The sequence below is a fragment of the Bos taurus genome, chromosome 28 (assembly GCF_002263795.3).
Source record: "Bos taurus isolate L1 Dominette 01449 registration number 42190680 breed Hereford chromosome 28, ARS-UCD2.0, whole genome shotgun sequence".
NCBI classification, from domain to species: domain Eukaryota; kingdom Metazoa; phylum Chordata; class Mammalia; order Artiodactyla; family Bovidae; genus Bos; species Bos taurus.
This window is the reverse complement of record NC_037355.1, coordinates 8,839,177-8,863,748: the sequence shown is the minus strand read 5'-3', so window position 1 is coordinate 8,863,748 and position 24,572 is coordinate 8,839,177. Positions and strand designations below refer to the sequence as shown.

The following is a 24,572-nucleotide window of genomic DNA, read 5'->3' as shown; positions in this document are numbered from 1 at the left end:
GTCACAGGAGAGCATTCCAGACTTACAGAAGAATCATTTTGTTTCTGACATGAGTTCTGTCTCTGTCCTAGATCCTTTTTGGAAGGAGGTAGGAACTAGGAGTTCACATCGTAAATAAAGTGCCTGGTGATAACACAAAAAGATGACGTGAGTACACCGCCCTTACGTCAAACAGGCCCCTAGCTCAGCTTTCTCTGCTCCCATGGGATTTTAGGCAAGTCACATCACCTCTGGTATTTCTCTTCAGTCCATAAAGAGAAATGTTATAAAAACAACCTCTCTTAGGAATAAGGCATAGATTAGTCAGTGACTCCAAAGTTCTGTTACAAAATAAAATCCTGACCCGTGCAACCCATAACAGTGTTCTCAGAAAAATGCTACTAGTACTTGTTCATAGTACATAGTACTTGAGGATCTTGCTTTTAAATACAAGATAATTCTTCACAGATATCAGAGTGAGGATGTGAAACTACAGCATTTTTAAACCACTTTAAAAATTGAAGTATATCTAATTTACAAATTTCCTGTTAGTTTCAGGTGTACGGCAAAGTGATTCAGTTATACACACACACATGTCACTGTTGAGGTTTGTCATAGCTTTTCTTCCAAGGAGCAAGCATCTTTTAATTTCATGGCTGCAGTCACCATACACACACACACACACATATATATATATATTCTTTTTCAGATTCTTTTCCATTACAGGTATCACAAGATTGTGAACACAGTTCCCTGTGCTATACAGTAGGTCCTTATTGTTTACCTATTTTATACATAGCAGTTGTATCTGTTAATCCCTGTTAATGCCTAATTTATCCCCATCTCCTCAGTAACCATACATTTGCTTTCTATGCCTGTGAGTCTATTCTGTTTTGTAAATAAGTGAAATTGCATCATTTTTTTTTTTTTAGATTCCACGCATAAGTGATGTCATATGATATTGAAAGTACAGTATTTTTTTAGTGTTTGAACTTACCAAGGAAACACACAAATAATATTTTAACACTTTGGGGGGCTTACTCGGTGGCAGGTAACTCAGTTGACTCTCATACCAGGGCCATCGCTGGGCTCCTGAAAACCACCCACAGGTCTATGCTATGGACTCAGCTCTGTGCAAAGTGCTGTCATAGATCAAAGAAAAATTTGACCCCTTCTGCCTTCAACAGGGTTATGGTCCTACTGGCAAGGCAAGACCTGGACAGGGCGAAGGACAAGAGGAGATGTCCACAGAAAGGCTGTGGGCTCGGGTGGTCAGAGCACAGGAGGCTGATCTGCAGGTCAGAGGCTCAGCCTTGGGCTGGGAGTATCGGCTCATTCTGCTCATCTCACAGAGACGGCTCCTGGTGCCACCAGGACGGCACAAGAGCACATGTGTGGATCAGTCAACTCACGGCTCATCGGGTGCCCAGCTCACTGCCACCACTTGGCCAGAACTGGGTCTTGGGGGCAAAAGCAGCTAAGTCCTCCCAACTGAAAGCATAGCCCACCTGCACACCATCCTCCTCTATAAACAAAACAAAAGCCATTTGTCTACTTCCCACAGCTGGATGGGGCATGAACTAAAAGAGAGTCAGGCATGGGAGGACAGCCTGGACCCCCAGAGGCTCCTTCCTGGAACACGGTAAAGGTCAGGGTTCCCAGCCATGACCATCAGATATCTGGGCCAGGACTCGAACTTTATAAACCACCACATGCTTTGCCCCCACAGTTTTCCTTTTAAGAAATGACTCTGAGGCTGGGCTTCTCAAGGTGCACCCACAGAACTGGGAAATCACAAGGGTGACTAAGCAAACAGGTCATATTAGGAAACAAATTTAGAACCTGCTGGGCCACCCAGCTTTTCCCTGCAGGAATCCCCAGAGCCTTTAAAAGGCTTTGCTCTACATTGTAAATCTTCAAGGGAAATGCACAGTATGCAGCAGTTTTCCAAAGGTATCTGGCCACTGAAGGTGTTCCTAATGAGTGTTCCAGGAAACAGAGTTTGGGAAACACTGCCTTTAAGGCACTAAACATGGGTGGAATGTTCACTGCAGCCTTCATCATCATCATCACTATCGCCACAACAAACAGGAAACAATGGTAACTTTAAATCACACTCAGCCTTCAACTGCATGAACACAGGCACCAATCAATCAAGGCACCGAGCCCAAGGGGCCCCCCAGGCCAAGCATTCTACCCCACAAGGGACCCAGAGCTCCACCTTGTAAAAAGATGGGGGAACCCCACAAAACGCATACCCTCTTAAAATCCACATCCCTGGCTGAAGGAGGAAAGTCATTACCAGGTAAGGACACAATCTGATACACAATATTAATAAACTGTTTGACCCTCTTGAAGCTAAAAGCAAGGGTGACAGATAATGACCTCAAAAGAAAAGCCTCCACCATGATTTGTAAAAGCTCCGTCCACTCTTTGTAATTTGTGGCAATTACTGTCGACCCCGGAACAACAAAGGAATTAGGAACACCCACCGTCCACACTGGTGGCTCAGAGGTTAAAGCGTCTGCCTGGAATGAGGGAGACTCGGGTTCAATCCCTGGATCAGGAAGATCCCCTGGAGAAGGAAATGGCAACCCACTCCAGTACTCTTGCCTGGAGAATCCCGTGGAGGGAGGATCCTGGTAAGCTACAATCCATGGGGTCGCAAAGAGTCAGACACGACTGAGCGACTTCACTTCACTTCACCATCCACACAGGTGAAAATCTGAGTAGAATTCATCATGGGCCCTCAGTATAAAGACAGCTTCTATATATCTATGGATTCAATGGTGTAGTTCTGTAGTACCTACTGCAGACAAAAATCCACATTGAAGTGGACCCGTGCTGTTTAAGAGGCAAATGTTTATGTCTTGGGACTTGCCTGGTGGTCCTGTGATTAAGACTGTGCATTTCCATTGCAAGGGGCATGGGTTTGATCCCTGATCAGGGAACTAAGATCTCTCAGGCTGTGCAGCACAGCCAAAAAATTAATTATTAAAAACTTTAATTAAAAAATGTTTATGTCTTGAATTCAACTGGGCCTTTTCAAGCTGTACTTAAAAATTTAAAAACTCTGTCCTGTCCTTCAAGTTAACCCTTAACCTAAGTTCCCTTAAAGCTGTATTTAAATTCCTGGCATTTCAAACTCACATAGTATATATTTAACTTTTGCCCTCACTAAATAAAGTACATAAATGTCTGGACCAAGTTTTTTTTTTTTTTTTTTTTAAATCCAAACTCTCCTACTTATCCCTCCCCCTTTCCTGTCTATGCTCCAGAGAACTTCATTAAAGATTGATTAGTGCCCAGAAGTAGAGCTAACCCTCCTGGGCTGACTCCAGCTCTCTTATCAGGCTGTCCATCTCTTAGAGTCTGTGCTGGCTCCTGCTGACCTCAGCAAGAGCTGGCTAGGAAGGGGACAGGGTTCCTGAGGGAGGGGGCAGACAAGGATGAACTATTCCTCCATATTTTACAGCTACTGCTACTGACAAGGTGAGCTCAGGCTCCTCCCTGTAAAACCAGACCCACCAAATGGGAGGGTAGGATGACAGGGACCATCAGAAGGGCTGGGGACAAGGGAGACCAGATAAAAATTCCAATTCTCCCCACACTCAGATTGATGGTATTTGTGGTAGATCAACTGACACTGAGCACCAAATCTGAGATTAACAATTAAGAAAAGATGGAAAGACTGGTCCCTGACCTCAACAAACTCACAACCAGAGATAGACATGGTGTGAGGAGGTATGAGGAGATGTGAGAAGATGTGAGGAAGTGTGAGGTGATGTGAGGAAACCTGAGGAAATGTGAGGAGGTGAGAGGAGACATGAGAAGCTGTAAGGAGATTTAAGGAGTGAGAGGAGACATGAAGAGGTGTAAGGAGACCTGAAGAGGTATAAGGAGGTGTGAGGACATGGGAAGCGGTAGGAGGAGATGTGTGGAGGTGAAAGGTGTGAGGTGGTGAGGTGTGAGGACATGGGAAGCGGTAGGAGGAGATGTGTGGAGGTGAAAGGTGTGAGGTGGTGCAAGGTGCTGTGAGGAGACATGAAGAGGTGTGAGGAGATGTGTGGAGGAGTGGGGTATGAGGTGGTGTGAGGAGACATGAGGAGGTGTGAGAGGATGTGAAGAGATGTGAGGAGACGTGAAGAGGTATATGGAGATATATGGAGGCGTGGGGTGTGAGGTGATGTGAGGTGGTGTGAGGAGACATGAGGAGGTGTGAGGAGATATGAAGAGATACGTGGAGGTGTGGGGTGTGAGATGATGTGAGGTGGTGTGAGAGACATGAAGAGGTGTGTGGAGGTGTGGGGTATGACGTGGTATGAGGTAGTGTGAGGAAACATGAGGAGGTGTGAGGAGATGTGAAGAGGTATATGGAGATATATGGAGTTGTGGGGTGTGAGATGATGTGAGGTGGTGTGAGAGACATTAAGAGGTGTGAGGAGATGTGTGGAGGTGTGGGGTGTGACGTGGTGTGAGGAGACATGAAGCGGTGTGAGGAGACGTGAAGAGGTATATGGAGATATATGGAGGTGTGGGGTGTGAGATGATGTGAGGTGGTATGAGGAGACATGAGGAGGTGTAAGGAGACAGGAGGAGGTATGAGGAGATGTGTGGAAATGTGGGATGTGAGATTATGTGAGGTGGTATGAGGAGATGTGAGGTGGTGTGAGGAGACATGAGGAGGTGTGAGGAGATGTGTGGAAATGTGGGGTGTGAGATGATGTGAGGTAGTGTGAGGAGACATGAAGAGGTATGAGGAGATGTGAGAAAGTATGAGGAGATGTGAGGTGGTGTGAGGAGACATGAAGAGGTATAATGAGGAGATGTGTGGAAGTGTGAGGTGGTGTGAGGAGACATGAGGACATGTGTAGAGGTGTGAGGTGATATGAGGTGGTGTGAGGAGACATGAGGAGATGTGAGGAGTTGTGAAATATGAGGAAGTGAGATTATGGGGAGATGAGGCTATCTGAGGGGAACCTGGACTCCCTGGGAAAGGTCAGGGGGGCAGCAGGCTAGGCTGGGATGCAAGTCCAGGTGAGGAAGGAGGCAGCAACCTGAAGTCAGTTAAGGCAGGTGCATATCCCTGGTAAGAGATCACAGAAGCTTTTCAGTAGAATTGACACCATCACAAATCGGAGCTGTGCTTCAAGGTCAGGGGTGGGGGTGCGAGGGGACCAGAGTCAAAGGGCTGGCTAGCGGTTCAGAGAGAAGTTTGTGAAAACAGAGGTGGGTGTTTATGTGGAAATCGAAGACAAAATGTAGTCTAGGGGATGCCTGGGTCTGGGGGCTTGGGGAGATATGGGGTGACTGCTAAGGGTTCCAGGATTTCTTCTGAGGGTGACAAAAAATGTTCCGAACTTTTATGAAACAAAACAGACTCAAAGACATAGAGAATAGACTTGTGGTTGCCAAGGGGGAGGGGGTGGGAGGGATGGACTGGGAGTTTGGGGTTAGCAGGTACAGACTATTACATTTAGAATGGATAAACGAGGTTCTACTGCACAGACAGGGAGCTACATTCAACATCCCAGAATAAACCATAATGGAAATGAATGCAAAAGAGTGTGTGTGTGTATGTAAATGAGTGTGTGTGTATGTATAACTGAGTCACTTTGTTGTACAGCAGAAATCAACACAACTTTGTAAATCAACAATACTTCAACTTTTTAAAAATGTTCTGAAACCGATGGTGGTGATGGCTGTACAAATCTGTGAACATTGAACTTTAAATGGGGAACTGTATAGTGAATTTGTCTCAATCAACATAAAGTAGCAGAAAGGCAGGAAAGGAGCAGGCGGGGGAGGGGCGGGGGAACAGCACGTGGGTGGGCAAATGGGGAGAAGGAAACCCGGGTGCAGGACCATCAGGGTGCTGGGTGCAGCCCAGAAGAGGGACCGGATAACTACAGAGAGCTGGGCCTGGCTCTGGCAGATGGGAATGCGCCTGGAGGAGGAAGTGGGGAACGCTGGACGGAAGGAGGCAGGAGGAAGTGGGAGTGGGGAGTCTATTCTAGAGCGCCAGCCACTCTTTAAAAATGTCTTTGTGAAATGAAAGAGAGATTATTCAAGGGCACTAGAACCAGGTTTAAGATCAGCAGCATGGGCCCCGGGATTACAGAGCAGAGGGAGGGAGAGGCGGGAGGCTGGGATGCAGAAGACAGAGAGGAGCTGAGCAGCAGTTTCCATGGAAACTCCCATCCTGTCGTGGGAATAATGCATCTTCCTCTCACAGATGCCTGTTGGTCTCAGTATCATCTCCATGGCCTTTAAAAGTCCTACTAGAACAGATGTCCATGACAGGAAAGTCAAGTGACATTCTGAAGATTTAATTCAGGTTTGGGGAAGCAGAAATATCACCCCCAAGTTGGCCTGAAGGAGGCTGGGGAGGTGGGGGAGAGCTCACCTCTGTTCCCAGCCCACCCCCACTCTCCTCACTCCCCCACCAGCCCCTCACCCAGATGCAGGCTCTGTGCCCTCTTGGCAACCTTAGGCCCTTCCCATCACCTCTCAGATGACGCAGGACAGCCCAGAGAGCTGCAGCCTATGACGTACTCTCTTGACAGAAGCACAAAGGTTCCAGAAGCAGCCGCTGCCCTGGGCCTCCCTCCCCTCATAAATTACAGCCCCTGTCCGCCTCACTGATTCTATTCCCAGCCTTTGAAGTCCTGCCTGCCTGCCTTTTCCTCCTACCAACCCCAGCTGGCCTTTGCTGCTCCACAGTGATTTCTCCTCCGGTCATACCGGCTGTTTTCTGGCAGGAAGGTCTGCGGCTCTTTCCTGTGGGGATGACAGCGTCCCTTGTGCATTATGCGAAACTAAACAAAAGTAACCTCTTCTGTCCCCAGAGGCAGCAGCCGTGACGGCTCAATGAAACACTATGCCTCCAGACCTGTACTTGATTCACAATTTCTCTAGGTGGCCATTTTGCTTTACAAATTCCAGCCCCCGCTCCCCTCCCCAAGGCATGACCCATGTCAACAGAGTTTCCATTGCGGTACCACCACTTCCTGAAGCAAACAGGTAGGTGGACACTTTGCAACCTTCCCACCCTGAACAGGCTCCAGACCGCAGGCCCAGGCTGGACACTTGGTCCTGCATCTGCGATCCTGCCGGGGGGCGGGGGGCGAAGGCCCCTGGAGACTCTCAGAGCAACTGAGAGGGTCTGCAACTCTGTGTGCACCAAACAGACCCATGTCTAAACCAATCTCTGCCACCCCCATACTATTTTTAAGTGTATGTATGAAAATTCATTTGAAAATGGTACACATTTATGGTAGGTTTAAACTTTGCCATAAACCATGTCACCTACACAAAGAAATAATCTAACCAAAACTCTTGAACCCACCATGAAGTTCAGTTCTTTTGACACTGCTCTGCTTGCTCCAGGGCCTTTTCTCTTTTTTTTTTAAGATTTTATTTTGAAGTAGACCATTTTTTAAGTCTTTATTGACTTTGTTACAATATGGCTTCTGTTTTATGTTTTTTGGGATTTTTGGCCACAGGCATGTGGGATCTTGGCTCCCCAACCAGGGATTGAACCCACACCCCCTACATTGGAAGGTGAAGTCTTAACCACTGGTTTTCCAGAGAAGTCCTGAATTTTATCTCTAATTGAAAAAACACCATTGAAGCCCCCAGCATCTTTCTCCTTGGTTCTGATCCCTCAGAACAGAGAGAATGTCCACCTCACTCTGGTATTCTGAGAGCCAGAAGGCTTCTACTTTTAAGAGGATAAATAATACGTAGTCCGGTCTTGTATGGCATCTCAGTTTGAATCAATGCTTTCCATCCCCTTCTGCAACTTGTCTGTTCACCTGTCATGAGGAGTTTGCAATGTATCGATGCTGAAACACGTGGCTCTCGTTCACGTGTTCTCACTAAGGGCAGTATCCCACTGTCTGTAGGTCACAGATGTGTGTCCATTCCAGCAGAGAGACATTTAAGGATTGTTAAGAGTGTGGGAATTCCCTGGTAACTCCAGTGGTTAGGACTCAGCTCAGAGACAGGGCCCAGGTTTGATCCCTGGTCAGGGAACTAAGATCCTGCAACCCATGCAGGATATATTTAGATATACATAAAACTTAAAAGTGGCTTCCCTCAGGATTCAGATGGTAAAGAATCCACCTTCGAAGTGGGAGACCCAGGTTCGAGCCTGGGGTCAGGAAGATACCCTGGAGAAGGAAATGGCAGCCCACTCCAATATCCTTGCCTGGAAAATTCCATGGACAGAACGGCTTGACAGACTATAGTCCACAGGGTCACCATGACAAAGAGTCAGATATGACTGAGTGACTAAGCACACACACACACACACCAAAAAAAAAAACAAAAACTTTAAAGAAGTGTGGACTCTGGAGCTGGTTTCCCTGGGCTTGAATCCTGACTCTACCAGTGATCAGCTGTGTGACTTTAGAAAAGTTACCTAACCTCTCTGTGCTTCAAGAACCTCATCTGTAAAATGAAACTAATAATCGTGCCCATCTCATAGGTTTCTCTGAGGACGAGGTGAATTCACACAGAGCGCTCACCTATCAGACACCTTCTCAGTGTTTACGTGTGTGGCCTCTGCTGATCTGATTATTATTAGTCCCGGCATTTGCTCTCAAACCACGACTCTAAGCGCACAACTACCAAACTGTGATCATAAATGCTCTCTTGACCATAAAAGGCACTTTCATACTCAAAAAGGCTAGGAACCACTGACACATTCACCATGTGTGCTCGTGATCCCTCTGCGCTGCCCACTTCCTGATATATTGGGGAAATTATGCAAAGCCTGAGGCCCCAGGCTCCCTGGCTGACAGTCATTAGTCTGTGTTTCCACATGCTGAGCATCCTCATTCACCAGAGCAGGGTGGCTCGACCTGCATTTTGTTCATTTCTGGAGTCTGCTGAATCCAAATGCAGATGTCTCCCTTTCTGTAGCAATCCCTTAAGAAGAGCAAGACGGGTCCAGCATTTCAGGTCTCCTCTCTGAGACCTCAAGGGCAGGGGTGACGTCTCTACGTCAGCGGACACTGGCCATGTGTTTAAAGCCACAGGATATATGAAACAGACAACCACCAAAGACCTATGACATAGCACGGGGAACTCTACTCAGTACTCTGTAATAACCTAAATGGGAAAAGAATTTGAAAAAGAACAGATCTACATAAAATGGAATCAGTTTGCTCTACACTTGAAACACATTTTTTTAATTAATTAATTTTAATTGGAGAAGAATTACTTTGCAATAATGTGACGGTTTTTGCCATACATCAACATGAACCAGCCACAGGTACACATGTGCCCCCTCCCCATTTCTGAATCCACTCCCACCTTCCTCCCTACCCTATCCCTCTGGGTTTTTCCAGAGCACAGGTTTTGAGCGCTTCATGCATTGAACTTGCACTGGTCATCTATTTTACATATAGTAATGTACATGTTTCAATGCTATTCTCTCAAATCATCCCACCCTCGCCTTCTCCCACTGAGTCCAAAAGTCTGTTCTTTATGTCCGTGTCTCCTTTGCTGCTCTTCATGTTGGATCATCGGTACCGTCTTTCTAAATTCTATATATGTATGTTAATATACAGTATTTGTCTTTCTTTTTCTGACTTACTTCACTCTGTATAATGGCATCAGGTTCATCCACCTCATTAGAACTGACTCAAATGCATTCCTTTTTATAGCTAAGTAATATTCCATTGCATATATGTACCACAACTTCCTTATCCATTCATCTGCCAATGGATATCTAGGTTGCTTCCATGTCTTAGCTATTGTAAATAGTGTTACAATGAACATTGGGGTACATGTTTCTCTTTCAATTCTAATTTCCTCGGGGTGTATGCCCAGCGTTGGGATTGCTGGGTCACATGGCCGTTCTAGTCCCAGTTTTTTAAGAAATCTCCACTCTGTTCTTCATAGTGGCTGTCCCAGTTTGCATTCCTACCAATAGCTAAAACAACATTGTAAATCAATAAAAATTTTTTTTTTTAATTTTAAAACCATGGAACCCCATGACAGAAAAAGGAGTATGGCTGTCCACATCATGTCATTCTGGGCACAGGAGCCAAGGCATGCTCTGTGTCCCCACCTGGCTGGGTGTGACAGGCCCCTAGGGAGGTGACTGGCTCCCAAGGTCAGGTCTTCACCCTGTCACCTCCTGCCTTTGAACTTGGCAAGTGCAGGGTTCAAGGAGCGAGTCCTGCTCACTGCCCAGTCTCACACTGACCCTTGGGACACAGAGCCCCTCTTAGGTGATCTGCTTTCATAAGCGAGGGGCTTCTCAGGTGACTCAGTGGTAAAAACTCACCTGCCAATGCAGGAGACAGGGGTTTGATCTCTGGGTTAGGAAGATCTCCTGGAGGAGGAAATGGCAACCCACTCCAGTATTCTTCCTGAAGAATCCTGTGGACAGAGGAGCCTGGAGGGCTACAGTCCATGGGGTCACAGACAGTCGGACATGACTGAGAATGATGTTTCACATGTGATCTCGGGATCAACAATGGCGCTGCCTCTTCTCTGAGCTTCAGTAAAGCCCAGAACTCCCTGGAAGCATCCTCAGCCTTCACCCGCCCTCCTGAGAGCTTTCCCGCCAGTCCTGTCCTGCGCTGCTGAGCCAGCAGCTGACAGCCCTCCTTAGGTTCATGCATATTTGCATCCCACCCCCACAGTCAGCCTGGGAGCCCCAAGCAGGCAGGAGCCCAGCCTCATACCTACCCCCGACCCCTCTCAGGGCCCCCTCATAAATGAAGGGACGAGGTCTCAGTGGAGAAGGGTGTCTCCACCTGCCCCCTTCCTTCCTGAAAGCGCCTCTCCTCCTCTAGTTCCCAGTGGTTCAGCCAAGCTCCCCTCTCCTCCAGCCCTGCCCCAGCGGCTCACCAGAGCCTCCCTGTCCCCATCAACTGAACTGCGGCTCCATCTACCCGTGCAACACCCTCCAGGCTGCCCTGCAAGCTCTTGGCTCCACAGTGGCCAAGTCAGGCCCTCAGGCACCACCCATGAGGGCTGGTGACCATCTTAAGGCCTTGGAGGGTACACTCGTCCAAACACGCTCAGAGTCACCTAACACAGCACCAAACCTGCCTTCAGTTGCCCTGCTTTTTCCAGTGGCCTCTCTCGCCACACAAACACCTGCGTCCAGGTGTGGGGCTGGCCAGACTGCCGTGAACTTGCCATTTTTGTTGTTGGCTGCACTCGGCTTACTGCATCTTAGTTCCCCAAGGACTGAACCTGGACTCTTGGCAGTGAAAGCGCTGAGTCCTAACCGCTGGACTTTCAGGAATTCCCTGAACCTGCTTTTCTTCTCGTCCCTGATAAACTCTCTTTACCCTCCTGGGCCTCAGTGATTCTCGTAAGATAAGAGGGTCAGAACTAGAGTTCCTCACAGTGACTTCTGCTTTTCAAACTGTGACGCAAAATTCTCAAGAGGGCAGCCCCACAGGGACTGGCAGTCTTGCTTCAATTGGGGATGGGCCCACACTGTTGCAAAGGAGGGAAGGGATGTGGGGCCAGCCACCCCTAGGGCTTCCCCGGGTCCCCTCACTGGTGCGGATGGAGACGGAACAAGGCCCATGAGCCTTCCTGGTATACATCTCCCTCCCGGGGCTCATGAATGGGAAGGGCTGTGGCCACGCAAGGTACCATCATGGTTATGTGTTTCTGAATTGCTCCTGCCATCATCCCAGTTCACAGTTTACCAGCCAGGGCCCTGCCCGTAATTGTTCTACATGTGCTTAAATAAGATGACATTGCATGGCGGGATACATTTCTCCACCCGGGAAGCCTAGATGGGTTACCAGCCAGCCAGACCCCAAGGCTCTAGGAGGATGGTTTTGGTGTGGCTACAGCAGCATCATGCTGTCTCAGCACTGGACCCTGATCCTCGAAGCAAATGATGTATAACTACAAAATAGGTTAACAGCGAAGAAGCCTCAGGTTTATTTTTTTCCTGCAGAAAATAACTTTCTGCCTCGGAAGGAAGGAGAATTCTGAGAATTCTCTTGTCCTTGCTGGGAGCAGGGTGGTATTTATTTTGAACTTTGCATCCCCTGGAAATTCACAAGTTGAAATCCTAACCCCCAGGGTGATGGTGTTAGAAGGTCAGGGCTCTGAGCTGTGCTCTTACCAAAGGAACTCAAGGAGCCCTCTCTCGGCTCTCTACCACGTGAGGACACGATGAGAGGTCAGCCGTCCGCAGGCAGGGAGAGGCCCTTGCTAGAACCTGACCCTGCTACACCCCGTCCTTAGATGACTATCAAAAAGTCTACAAACAATAAATGCTGGAGAGAGGGTGGAGAAAAGGGAATGCCCCTACACTGCTGGTGGGAATGTAAATTGGTGCAGCCTCTACGGTAAACAGTATGGAGGTTCCTTAAAAAACTAAGAACAGAGCTATCATATGACCCGGCAATCCCACTCCTGGGCATATATCTGGGAAAAAAAAAAGAATTCAAAAAGATACACGCACCCCATCATCAAGACATGGAAGTAACCTAAATGTCCACAGACAAATGAATGGATAAAGAAGATGTGGTATGTATACACAATGGAGTTCTACTCAATCATAAAAAAGAATGGAAAATGACATTTACAGCAACATAGATGGATCTAGAGATTATCATACTGAGTCAGACAGGGAGACAAATATCTGACATCACTTGTATGTGGAATCTAAATAAAAAAGAGATACAAAAGAACTTATTTACAAAATGGAAACAGACTCACTGATTTAGAAAACAAACGTATGGTTACCAAAGGGGAAAGGCTGGGAGGAGAGAGATAAATTAGAGGAGTTTGGGCTTAACATATACATACCACTGTATATAAAACAGATAATTAACTAGGGCCTACTGTATAGCACAGGGAATGCTATTCAATATTCTGTAATAACTTAAATGGGAAAAGAACTTGAAAAATGAATAGATACACATATATGTATAACTGAAACACTTTGCTGTAGACCTGAAACTGACGTGACATTGTAAATCAGCTATCCTCAAATATGAAATAAAAATTAAAAAAGAAAGCAATGGATTGATTATAAAAAAAAAAAGAAAGAAAGAAAAAGAAAAGAAATATCTGGTGTTGAAGCTGCCCCAGTCTGCAGTGTTCCGTTGTAGGAGCCAACAGACTTAGACAGGGTCAGAGGACGCTCCAGTATCCTGCCCAGAGAACTGCCAGTGGGACCCCCTCCAAGAGAAGGAATGTGGTGACAGAAATTGCTCATGGGAGCAGACACAGGTCTGCAGCTAGGCTGCCCCCAACTCACTGCGGGATACCAGACAGAGACACATTCGACAGCGACCAGGGCAGAGGGGGACAAACTCACATCCCATCAGAGGCAATGAAGGGGAACTTCTCTGGTGGTCCAGTGGTTAAGACTCTGTGCTTCCAATGCAGGGCGGTGTGGGTTCAAACCCTGGTTGGGGAACTAAGATCCCACATGCCGTGTGGCATGGCCAAAAAATTTGAAAATAAAAATTAAAAAAAGAAGCAAGGATGGGAACTGAGAACATCCCAACCCAAGTAGGGACGACTCAAGAGGAAGCAACGAGTGCCACCAACCCTGTGAAGAGCAGTGTGTCGTGGGAGGGGGACACCACTCACAGGGGCCCCAAGGGTTGGGGCCAGCCCTCCCGCCTCTGCATCCCTGGTGGTGGCCTGGATCCCAGGAAGCTGCGAACAAAGGAGGGTAAAAGGATGTGACTTACACTAACAGTAGCAAGGGGCTTCCCCAGTGCCAGTGCCGGAAATCCTGCAGGTTTGATCCCCAGGTTGGGAAGATCCCATGGAGAAGGACATGGCAACCCACTCCAATATTCCTGTCTGGGAAACCCCATGGAGAGAGGAGCCTGGCAGGCTATAGTCCATGGGGTTGCAGAAGAGTCAGACACGACTTAGCGACTAAACAATGACAACAAGTAGCAGAGCCACCTGTTCTTTGTCAAGTGTGTGTCCTGCAGGCAGAATTACAGAGATGATGGAGTGAATTAAGGCCCCAACCTTCCATCGGAAACATCTTACTTATGGTGTCACCACCGTAAGGACTGTCACTAAGTCACAGGGGCCGCTGGCACCACAGAGACAGAACTTACGTGGTCTGTTCTCCCCACTCAAGGTCAAGTTCCCTGAAGGCAGGAACTACATGTGACCATTACCCAGTCTGCACAGCCTGCAGGGAATAACAGGCCTCAGAAGAATGTGTCAAGTGTCCCTCCAAGGATCAGCACATAAGTGAACTGTGGAAGATGCTTACGGTGGCATACCATCCAGCCTTAAAAAAGAAGGAGCTATGACACGGATGAACCCTGGAGACATCATGCTAAGTGAGAGAAGCCAGACACAAAAGGCCACTTAGTGTATGACCCTCTGATATGAAGTATCCAGAACAGGGGGCCTCCCAGGTAGCACTAGTGGTAAAGAACCTGCCTGCCAATGCAGGAGACATAAGAGATTCGGGTTTGACCCCTGATTCAGGAAGATCCCCTGGTGGAGGGCATGGCAACGCACTCCAGTATTCTTCCCCGGAGACTTCCATGGACGGAGGAGCCTGGTAGACTACAGTCCACAGGGTCACAAAGAGTCGAACACAACTGAAGCGACTTAGCATGCACGCACGCATGCACATCCAGAGCAGACGGGTGTTTGCCAGGGGCTGGGGTGAGCGGGGAAAGTGGACTGACTGCTGAATGAGCATGGAGGGTGTTTCTGGAGTGATGAAGATTTTCTGGAACTGATCAGCAGTGACCATTGCATAAAAATGTCACTGCACTAAAGGCCACACTAAGTCGTACATATTAAAATGGTTAATTTTACAGCATGTGAATGTCACCCCAATTTTAAGAACATACTTGTCGAGTGAATGAAATGAATCTCCAAATTCATGTCCGCAGACTGTGTGACTCAGGATCGGGGTTCAGGGGCCAGCCAGGCTCCCATTCAGCCCACGTGCCTCCACTCCTGGTCACACACCACCCACGGACCGTCACATCACCTGACGGGCAGTGCGACCTCTGGCATCTCTTAGGTCTGGGTAGCCGGGGGAGGGTATATGAGGCAGGGTGCAGGCCAGGGAGCTGATTTCAGCCCATGTAGACATTTACCCTGTGTTTTACACACTATGTAGCCTCGCTGGTGGGTGTGTCATTAAAAGGCGGGGAGCGGAGGACATCATAAGACGTCCAGCCCAAGGCCCCTCACCTGTGTTTCCCCAGGCTCTGCAGGCGGGGAGAGGACCCCGTGGGTGGCATGCAGCTCTGTTTGTTTCTGTCTTCCCCTACAGTCTGTGGCCCCTGGGGGCACAAATCCAGCTGTCTCTGACCCCGGACACCTGCGCACAGGTGACTGATGTGTTCGCTGAGTAAATTACACTCTGTAACCTGGAGACAAGAAGCCACGGCATGGCATGGCTTGTTTCCAAAGTGCCCGAAGGACCTGCCCCCGAAACAGCAAGGTGACACACACTGGACTTGTCCAAAGTTTGTCCCATGAACTGAGCCCAGCCTGCAATCTGTTATCCTATGGCCTACGAGCTTAGAACAGCTTTTTTTAAAAAATCTGTTTAAAGAGATGTCTTAAAAAAAAAAAAATTACGCAACAGAGATCATGTGTAGCTACAAGGCCTAAAATATTGACATGGATACCATCACGACTTCCTTTCCTGTGCTTTCCACACCCAAGTTTAAGGAAACGAGACACTACAACCACGGGGTCATCTGTCCTCAGAGGTTAACAGACTCTAAGCTTCAGCCATGGGATAAATCAAAAGTAAAATATTTACAAGCCTCCGTAGACCTCCAGGGGCGCATACGTGCCAGGGATGGTCAGCACTGTGTGCTGACCCCATCCGTCTGGAGAAAATCGACCCGTCAGACCCACAACCAAGAGGCTTCTCTCCTCGCCCTGGAGCTGCAAGGCAATCAGAAATCGGGGGACGACAGCAGATTTTGGATCACATACGATGTTGTTCTCAAAAACCTAAGACAGGGATGTCATTCGGATGAGGGGCTGTCAATTTCATCGATGCTGCTCTCCGATCGTCCCGCCCCTCGGTGCTTCACCCCGCGCCCCCGAGCTGATGGCTCTGGGGACCGGAAAATGGGGCCCAGCACAGCCCTCTGGTGGGGAGGGCACTGCCGCTGGACATGCCAGCACAACCCACCTGAGCAACCAAGAGCCTTAGCACAGTGCTCTCTTTCTGCCTCCCTGCTAGTTCCTGCTTGTCTGACCGCGGGAGAGTCAGGAAAGCAGAAGGATGCAGCAAAACCCTACAGGCTTTAGAGTGTGGGGACCCAAACTCAGGCTCTCAGTCCCGTCCGCCTCTGTATGCGTGTTTAGTCTCTCAGGCGTGTCCGACTCTCTGCGACCCTTTGGATCAGAGCCCGCCAGGCTCCTCAGTCCCTGAGATTTTTCAGGCAAGAATACTGGAGAGGGTTACTATTTCCTTCTCCAAGGGATCTTCCTGACCCAGGGATCGAACCTGCCTCTCCTGTGTCTCCTGCACTGCAGGCAGATTCTTTACCCGCTGAGCCACTGGGAAAGCCCCTCAGATACGCTGAGAGGAGGCCAACTTTTCCCACAAGGGCCGAAGGCGTGAAATTTCGTTCCCCTGATGCTGCTGCCCTACTACACAGAAGCAGCCAAGAGTCAGGGAAGAGAAAACAAAGAGTGAGGGCTTCGAGGAAAGACCTGAGGAGACTGGGCTGTAAAATTAGAAAGCTGCTTTTAGGCGGTGGGGGTTTTTAGCAGTAAAATTAGGAGTTGACTTCCTGGGGGCTGCTGGTGGTAAATGGTAAACTGAACGCTAGTAAGGAACCTGTGAACCTGTGCGTGCGTGCATGGACACACTACAGGTGTGTACACACACATACCACAAACACAGCTCTGGCAGCTGCGAGCCCACTCGGCGACCACAAGGAGCCGGTGCACGGGTCAGGAGGCCACACGTGGTGCAGACGTGAGGATTCCCCGCCCCTGTGTGACCGTGTGGCCCCAGTTCTGAAATAAAATCCCTGGGGACCAACAAACTCTTGCCCTGTGTGTTCCTAAGCTTCTTACTCCTTCATAATCACCAAGAGGCCTAGAAGCTTCCCTCTTCACAACTCCTAGATGAGGGCCTGGCACACAACAGATTCAGTAAACGTTCGTGATGAAATGGACTGCCAAGAACCACAGCGAGATCCACTCATGCCTGAGGTCACCACCTCCTCCTCCCTTTTCCCGATGCAGGTGAAGACAGGGTCCCCGGATTAGATTTTCAGATGCCTCCTTGTTTCCTGTCAGCAGAGATAAGGACCAGGATGCATTTCAAGGGGCCAGGGGAGGCGGGGGGTTGTTGTGTGCAGCTAGCACTCTTCCTGGCTCTGCGTGCCTAGCTAGGGACCCTGGACAAGTCACCAGGATCCTCGAGGCCTCGGTTGGCTGTGTGCAGAATGAAGGTGGAGCTTCTGGACCACCCAGGCCCATCAGCTCTTGGGGTCAGGAGCTGCAGCCGTGAGGAACCAGTGACTTCCAACCTCTTCCCAAGGCGAGGCCAGGTGCCACTGCCATTCGACAAACATGAAGGTTGCAGGTTGGAGGGAAAAGTCATTTCAGTGACACAGTGGGTAATGAAGGGCCGAGCCAGTGCTGGGGCCTGACCTTCAGGACTGCGGTTTGGCCAGAGTCTGGGCTCTGGCTATTAAAAGATGCAGACAGAGCATCTCAACTGAGGGAGAGGAGGGGATAAGGGATGCAGTGCCAACGGCACCTCCTTTAACCTGCTCCAACCCGGAGGGAGGGTACTAGGAGCACCCTTGTCCTACAGCAGGTCAGTAACCCAGCTCTGCCCAGAGAGCCCAAGGAGGGCTGGCTCCTTAGGCTCCGTCCCCTGAGTCACAGGTCTTTGCAAGCTCACCACGACTCCCTGGCCACCATGAGTCCCAAGCTCTCACTGTGAACTCTAACCCCCACCATGACCCCTAGGATCCCACCATGAGATGCAACACCCATCATGACAACTAGGCCTACACCATGAGTTCCAACCCCCACCTTGACCCCCAGACTCCCACCATGAGATCTAACACCATCATGACCCCCAGACCCCCACCATTAGCTCCAAAATCCACCATGACCCCCAGACCCTAACCATTAGCTCCAACACCCAACCTGACCCCCAGATCCCCCACCGTGAGCTCCAACATCCAACATGACCCCCAGACCCCCACTATGAATTCCAACCCCCAACGTTACCCCCAGACCCCCACCATGAGATCCAACCCCCACCATGACTCCCTGGCCCCCAGCAAGAGCCTCAGGCGCCCACAGGAAAGCCCCTGCATCCTCCCACCCACACTCTTAAGGCACAGTAGGTGCTGGCTCCTACGTCATTGTCTGTTAATCAAACCACCTCCTTCCCATGGGAGGGTTCACTTCTTTTCCTTCCTCAAACCAGCCTGTAATGGTAGGAGTCTGCCTCAGGGCTTAAGACGAGGCTGCACCAGGGGGAAGCTGAGCCCACCACACTCATTCACACCCAGGAACCCCAGGAGTCTGAGGTCCAGGCCCAAAATTCTAGGGGGGGACAGCTGGGGGACATACCCACCCAGGTGTGACTGAGCTGCCAGGACCCTCTGACCCAGTTCTGCAGACAGACCTGCCTCACAGGGGACTTCACTGGCCCAGAAGCTGGCAGCCCTGGCCCTGGTGCCTCTACCATACAGCCTGGTGGGCGGAGGGCTTACCACACCTCATGCACAGAGACCCCTGTGCACCTCAGGTCTCAGGGTCCTGCCTCCTCTAAGACACCTTTAAAAAGCAAATGAGCACTGAGCTAGAAGAACAGATTCTGGAGTATATGTCTCCACTCCAACCTCGGCCCTGCAAACTCCTAGAGCAGCAGGAGCTGAGCAGGAGTCTGCTGGACCCAGCAGGGCCTGGAGCTGGAAACAACTCAATGCCTGGGGCTTCAAGGAGAGCCCAGACACTCGGAGCCAGACATATACACACAGAGCCTGCTAACGACTGAACCAGTCCCACCAGGAGCTGGAGAGAGGAATCTCCTGCAGTCTTCGAAACTGAAATATACTCTCCCTTAAATCCCTTGACTTATTACTCACCTGTGTTGGAGGTATACTTGGCATCTCCTCAACTGGATGCCAAGCTCCCAGAGGACACGATATGACATTCAGAGGAGGGTATGCTTTCCCACTGTAAGAGGTTTCAAATACTGTACCATGAAGGACAAGCCTGGCACTCTGATGTCACAGACATGGGTGTGATTCCTGGCTCTAGGGCTCACTGGCTGTGTGACCCTGAGGGAGTCATATATAACCTCCCTGGCCTTCCTCTGAAAAACGGGGACACCATCCATCCTTCCTTCAGAGGGTAGTTGGGAAGAATAAATAAGACCTCTCAGAACCGTGCCTAGCATACAGCACAGGGTTCTTCATTGTAAGCCACTACCCACCAGCCTCCAAAATCTGATTTACATGCTCTAAGAGGGGGCTTAAGCCGCAGTAATCCTTAATGCTCCCCCGGCCATTCCAGTGGTTGAAGACCTGGCCTAACAGAAGGCACATGAGAGGGGTGGGGGGAGAGGGATGTTGGAGCTGGGAGTCAAAGGGCGACCCCTTTAAAACACCCTGAAAGTATCAGACTATTTGCAGGAAGCCAGGGAACAGCTCATCTGCCAGGGTGTCTGTGATGCCAGCAGTTAGTACCACCTCCTCCTGCCAGCCACCCTGGAGATATAAAGAAAACAAGACCTGGGAGTCATCAAGAAGCCAGGGTGGTGGCTTGTGGCCTCTCGGCTTGCGAGGCTGTCGGCCTGGTCACTCTTTCCCTCATTCAGCATTTACTCGCCAACCAGCAGATGGTGCAGAAAATGTGTGGCTCTGCGCCTAATCCAGCTCTGAGGGCAAATTTTGCATGTGACTACCAGACAGCCATGGCCGTGCTCTAAGTTGTCCTTTTTCCTTCTCAAAAAGGGACCTGACCACAACATGCCATCAGACCATTGTCACAGTTCTTGAAGGAACATCAACATACCTGACTTCTGAATCTTACTGGAATCACCCACTTTGGATCCAATAAAAAAAAAAAAAAAGCAGTCAGAGTGTCTGCACTGTAGCTGACTGCCTGAACTGGTTTTTGGATTTAAAAGCTGTATTTGGACAGATGACATACACGACTCGTGGACTGGAAAATATGCTAATACACTGGACGGAGGAGACTGCTTTATCTATAGATACCTTTTGATAAAATTACAATTGCTACTTATGCTAGCTTTTAGCCAAAAGTGTTTCCTCCAAATTGTTGATCAGAGGCTCCCTTTACACCAAAGTAATTCTTATTCTACCTTTTCTTCCTTTTTTTTTTTTCCAACAACAGCATTTTTTTTTCTTTTTAAGATTTTTTTGGATGTGGGCCACTTTTAAAGTTTTTACTGAATTTGTTACAATACTGCTTCTGTTTTATGTTTTGGATTTTTGGCTGCAAGGCATGTGGAATCTTAGGTCCCCAACTAGGGATTGAACTTGCACCCCCTGCATTGGAAGGTGAAGTCCCAACAGCATTTTCTTTTAATAAATAAGGACACTATTAAAAGGAATGTAATGCTTGCTGGCACAAAGCGTCTAGCCAAGCGACAGTTCTTAAACTCCCCTTACCAGATCATCGTTGGCCTTCCCCCTGGACAGGGTCCTAGTGAAAATGGACATTTTAGTGCTTGGAAAGCTAATGGGAAGCAGAGATGCTGCTGCTGATGACAGTATTGTGCTATTACACGTTTATACAATACTTTACACGCTCTTTGCAAGACACTTTCCAATTACTGTACTTAAGTCAAGCGTCACAGCAGCCAAGTCAATTCGCACGTTCTCCCATTAGCTTATTAACAATCTGCTCATAAATCGACTCCGCAGTGCCTGTAAAAGGGCGCCAGGAAACTTATGGCTTTTTCTCGGGGCCTCTCAGATGAGCTCAGGGAAACCCTGAGCTCTCGAGGCATCAGCTCGGGAGCTAGGTGCAACCGCGACGGCTGTGTAGCAATCCTGTGGAATGAGTGAGCAGGCTGCCCTTCAGCAGGGCTCCCATACTGGAGGCTCCAAACATTTCATCCAAACCAGGGCCGTCCCACTCTGTCCTCAAAAAAGCCAGCGTCTGGCCCCAATCTGGAGGCCAAGGTGGCAGCGGTTTTTCCAGGCTGGTGGTCAGATGCTTTGGGACGAGGGGACAGAGGGGAAACTGGAGTGCCAGTCTCCTTGGTGGGCACATCTCCCATCAGTACCGAGTCTGATGTGTGCACGGAGATGCTGCCGCGCCCTGCGCGCTGAGTGATGCCGACTTGCGGGCAGAGGATGACGGGCGGCCGCCAGCCCTCACTCTCCTTTCCCTTCCCCTTCTCCTCCTTCGGGAATGAGACGGCGTTACCTGGGACAAAGGCCTGCAGTAGGACAGGGCTCGGACCACCCCAGAATCAATGCTTTCCACACACCCCGCACACACACACTTAGCCCCAGGGCTCTGTGACCCGCTCCCGCGGCTGCCATCGCCCCCGCCAGGTGAGCACCCTCCAGGTGTCTCCCGCCGGCGGGGGCGGCCTCCCGCGACTCACCTGCGTGAAATACAAGTTCATCAGCGTAAGGGTGAAGAACTGGAGGCACACGGGGAAGCAGTAGAGCAGCCAGAAGACGAAGGGGCTGAGCGCGTTGGCCGCCACGAAGTCTTTGAAGTAGAAGGAGAAGAGGACGGTCCGCAGGGAGGCCCAGAAGAGGCAGAGGAAGAGGAAGACGCTCTGGTAGCTGAGCCGCTTGTGGCGATAGCGCAGCACCAGCCAGAGCTGCACGTAGATGAACACGAAGAGCAGCGAGTAGAACACGGTGTAGACGATAGTGAGGCCGAGCTTCACGTAGGGGGGCACGGCCGGGGTCAGTGTGGGCGGCAGCGAGTCGTTGCGGAGGGGGTCCCACGGCTGGGCCTCCATCGGGCCAGGGGCGCTGCGGCGCGGCCCGGACGCTCCGGCTTCATCTGGGCTCGCGGCCGCCGCCACCCCCGCGGGGGTCTCCGCGCATCGCGCTCAACCCGGAGCCGGGCGACTGGAGGAAAGAAAACAAGCCGCACTTCCTCCCCCGGCACCACATGATTCACTGGGGCGGCCTTTGTCTGCGATTGGCAGCGCCGCGCCCGCCGCCCCCGCGCGCCCGCCAGCCCCGCGCGCCCCGGCTCTGCCCTGCGCGCCCCCCCCCCCCGAACACCGCCCCCAGCGCCGCGCCCCCCGGCCCGCCCCCTGCCCGGCCGCCAGGCCCCCGGAGCCCCGCCCCCTGCCCCGCGCGCTCCGCACCCCTCCTGCTCGGCCCCACCCCCCGCCCCGCGCGCCCCCGCGCCGCCCGCCTGTAGCCCCCGCAGAACCACCCGCTGCAGCGTCGCCCACCGGACAGATGCCCGCGCTTCGCGCTCTCCGCTGATGGTTACTTGTTGTTTTGCAACAAGAAGTTATTTTATTTCAACAGCGACAAACGTTACAAAAAACATTTTTTTTTTACTTTCAAAATAAAACTTTACGACTCTGTGGCAATGAAGTCACTGCCGTTTTTCCTTTTTCATACTGGAGTGATGTTTATTTCTAAATCCAGAAATGCCAAAGACAGGGTTTGTGTTTTTGAGGTCAGGTTTGTATACGCCGAGTGAGGAAAAGAATGGTCCCTATGACTGCCGCCTGGTCTCGGTGGTAAGCACGGCTCTTTCCTCCCGGAGAGCCACAGGGAGCGCCCCACACGGTGCTCCCGCGGCGGGGTGGGGATGCTCACCCCTCACCTCCCGGGAAAGCAGCTAGGGCAGCCTCGGAGGGAGCCCCCCGACTTCAGAGTGGGGGTGACCGCCTCTGATTCCGATGCAACCCCTGCCACCCGTGCAGCAGGGCGGTCTGCGCATCAGACAGACAAGCCCTCTCGTTTGGCCGTGGCAGAGGAGTCGCTCCTCGGAGGTCATGACTCAGTCTACATCCCCAGGGGGCCTCTCTACCATCACCTTAGGGGTGCTGGAGTTGTAGAGTGCCGTGGAGCTGGCTCGCCAAGCTGCCCTCTGGAAGCCGTTCTAGGCAAGCGGTTTCGGTAAACAGAAGAAAGAGACCGGTATCTCCAAGACTCCAGTAATATCTTGTGATTTATTTTCTCATCTCAAGTTAATAGTCGACTTTGTTCCTAATCGTGTGTTCTCTTTCAAACAGCGTCCTCCCCCTCCCGGCCCCGCACCGGTGGAACATAGACCAGCCGTGCGTTTCCAACCAATTATTTAGTTCTTGCACCCTGCTCTTAAGTTTCCGGTGCTTCATCAGGTGCCTTTGGTGTCAAGCTCCTTTTCTAGTTACTCTCTCCTTTCCCTTTCTCTCTTGCCGTCATTGTTCTGAGGATAAAGTTCAAACTCCTACCCTAGCTCACCTCATTGACTTGTCCCTTAAGAGGTGTTAAATGAATGTTAACACCTCTTAACTACTGTTGCCAAGGAAAGCTTTCCACCCCTGACTCCAACAGTTGGCCAAATCCTATTCTTCTGTAAGGGGGTTGGTTACTTCCTCCAGAGAGCCTTTTCTAACCACATCACCATGGACTCAGTATAGGGTGGGTTGAAGAAACAAGGTTTTCCTGGTGGCTCTGTTGGTAAAGAATCTGCCGACAATGCAGGAGACCACCTGCAAGGCAGGTGACCTGGGTTCTATCTCTGGGTGGGGAAGGTCCCCTGGAGAAGGAAATGGCAACCCACTTAAGTATTCTTGCCTGGAGAATCCCCATGAACAGAGGAGCCTGGCATGTTATAGTCCATTGGGTCGCAACAGTCGGACACAACTTAGTGGGTAAACCACCACTATTAAGAAACAAGTGAAGTGAGTGACAGTTATGCAAAGATACCTTCGTCTTCATATGTGTTCTGTATCCAAATTTCCTCTTTATATACTAACTCCAGGGCTTCCCTGATAGCTCAGTTGGTAAACAATCCACCTGCAATGCAGTAGACCCTGGTTCGATTCCTGGGTTGGGAAGATCTGCTGGTGAAGGGATAGGCTACCCACTCCAGTATTCTTGGGCTTCCCTTGTGGCTCAACTGGTAAAGAATCCACCTGCAATGTGGGAGACCTGGGTTCGATCCCTAGGCTGGGAAGATCCCCGGGAGAAGGGAAAGGCTACCCACTCTAGTATTCTGGCTTGAAAAATTCCATGGACTGTATAGTCCATGGGGTTGCAAACAGTTGGACACAGATGAGCGACTTTCACTTTGACCAGTCATGTTAGATTAGGACCCACTCTAATGATCTCATCAAGCAACAGTTACAACTGGACATGGAACAACAGCCTGGTTCCAAATAGGAAAAGGAGTACGTCCAGGTTGTATATTGTCACCTGCTTATTTAACTTCTATGCATCATGAGAAACACTGGGCTGGAAGAAGCACAAGCTGGAATCAAGATTGCTGGGAGAAATATCAGTAACCTCAGATATGCAGATGACACCACCCTTATGGCAGAAAGTGAAGAGGAACTCAAAAGCCTGTTGATGAAAGTGAAAGAGGAGAGTGAAAAAGTTGGCTTAAAGCTCAACATTCAGAAAATGAAGATCATGGCATCTGGTCCC

At 50.1% G+C, this 24,572-nt stretch overlaps 1 protein-coding gene across 1 annotated transcript in view; it reads right to left on the bottom strand.

Annotated features, from left to right (window-relative positions):
* Window positions 1-22,061, bottom strand: part of GPR137B (G protein-coupled receptor 137B) — a 55,709-nt gene extending 33,648 nt beyond the window's left edge. Inside the window, exon 1 of the mRNA NM_001191481.1 lies at window positions 21,563-22,061. Coding sequence (NP_001178410.1) covers window positions 21,563-21,931 — 369 coding nt within the window. The 5' untranslated portion in view covers window positions 21,932-22,061. The remainder of the gene's footprint in view (window positions 1-21,562) is intronic.
* Window positions 22,062-24,572: the final 2,511 nt, after the last annotated feature.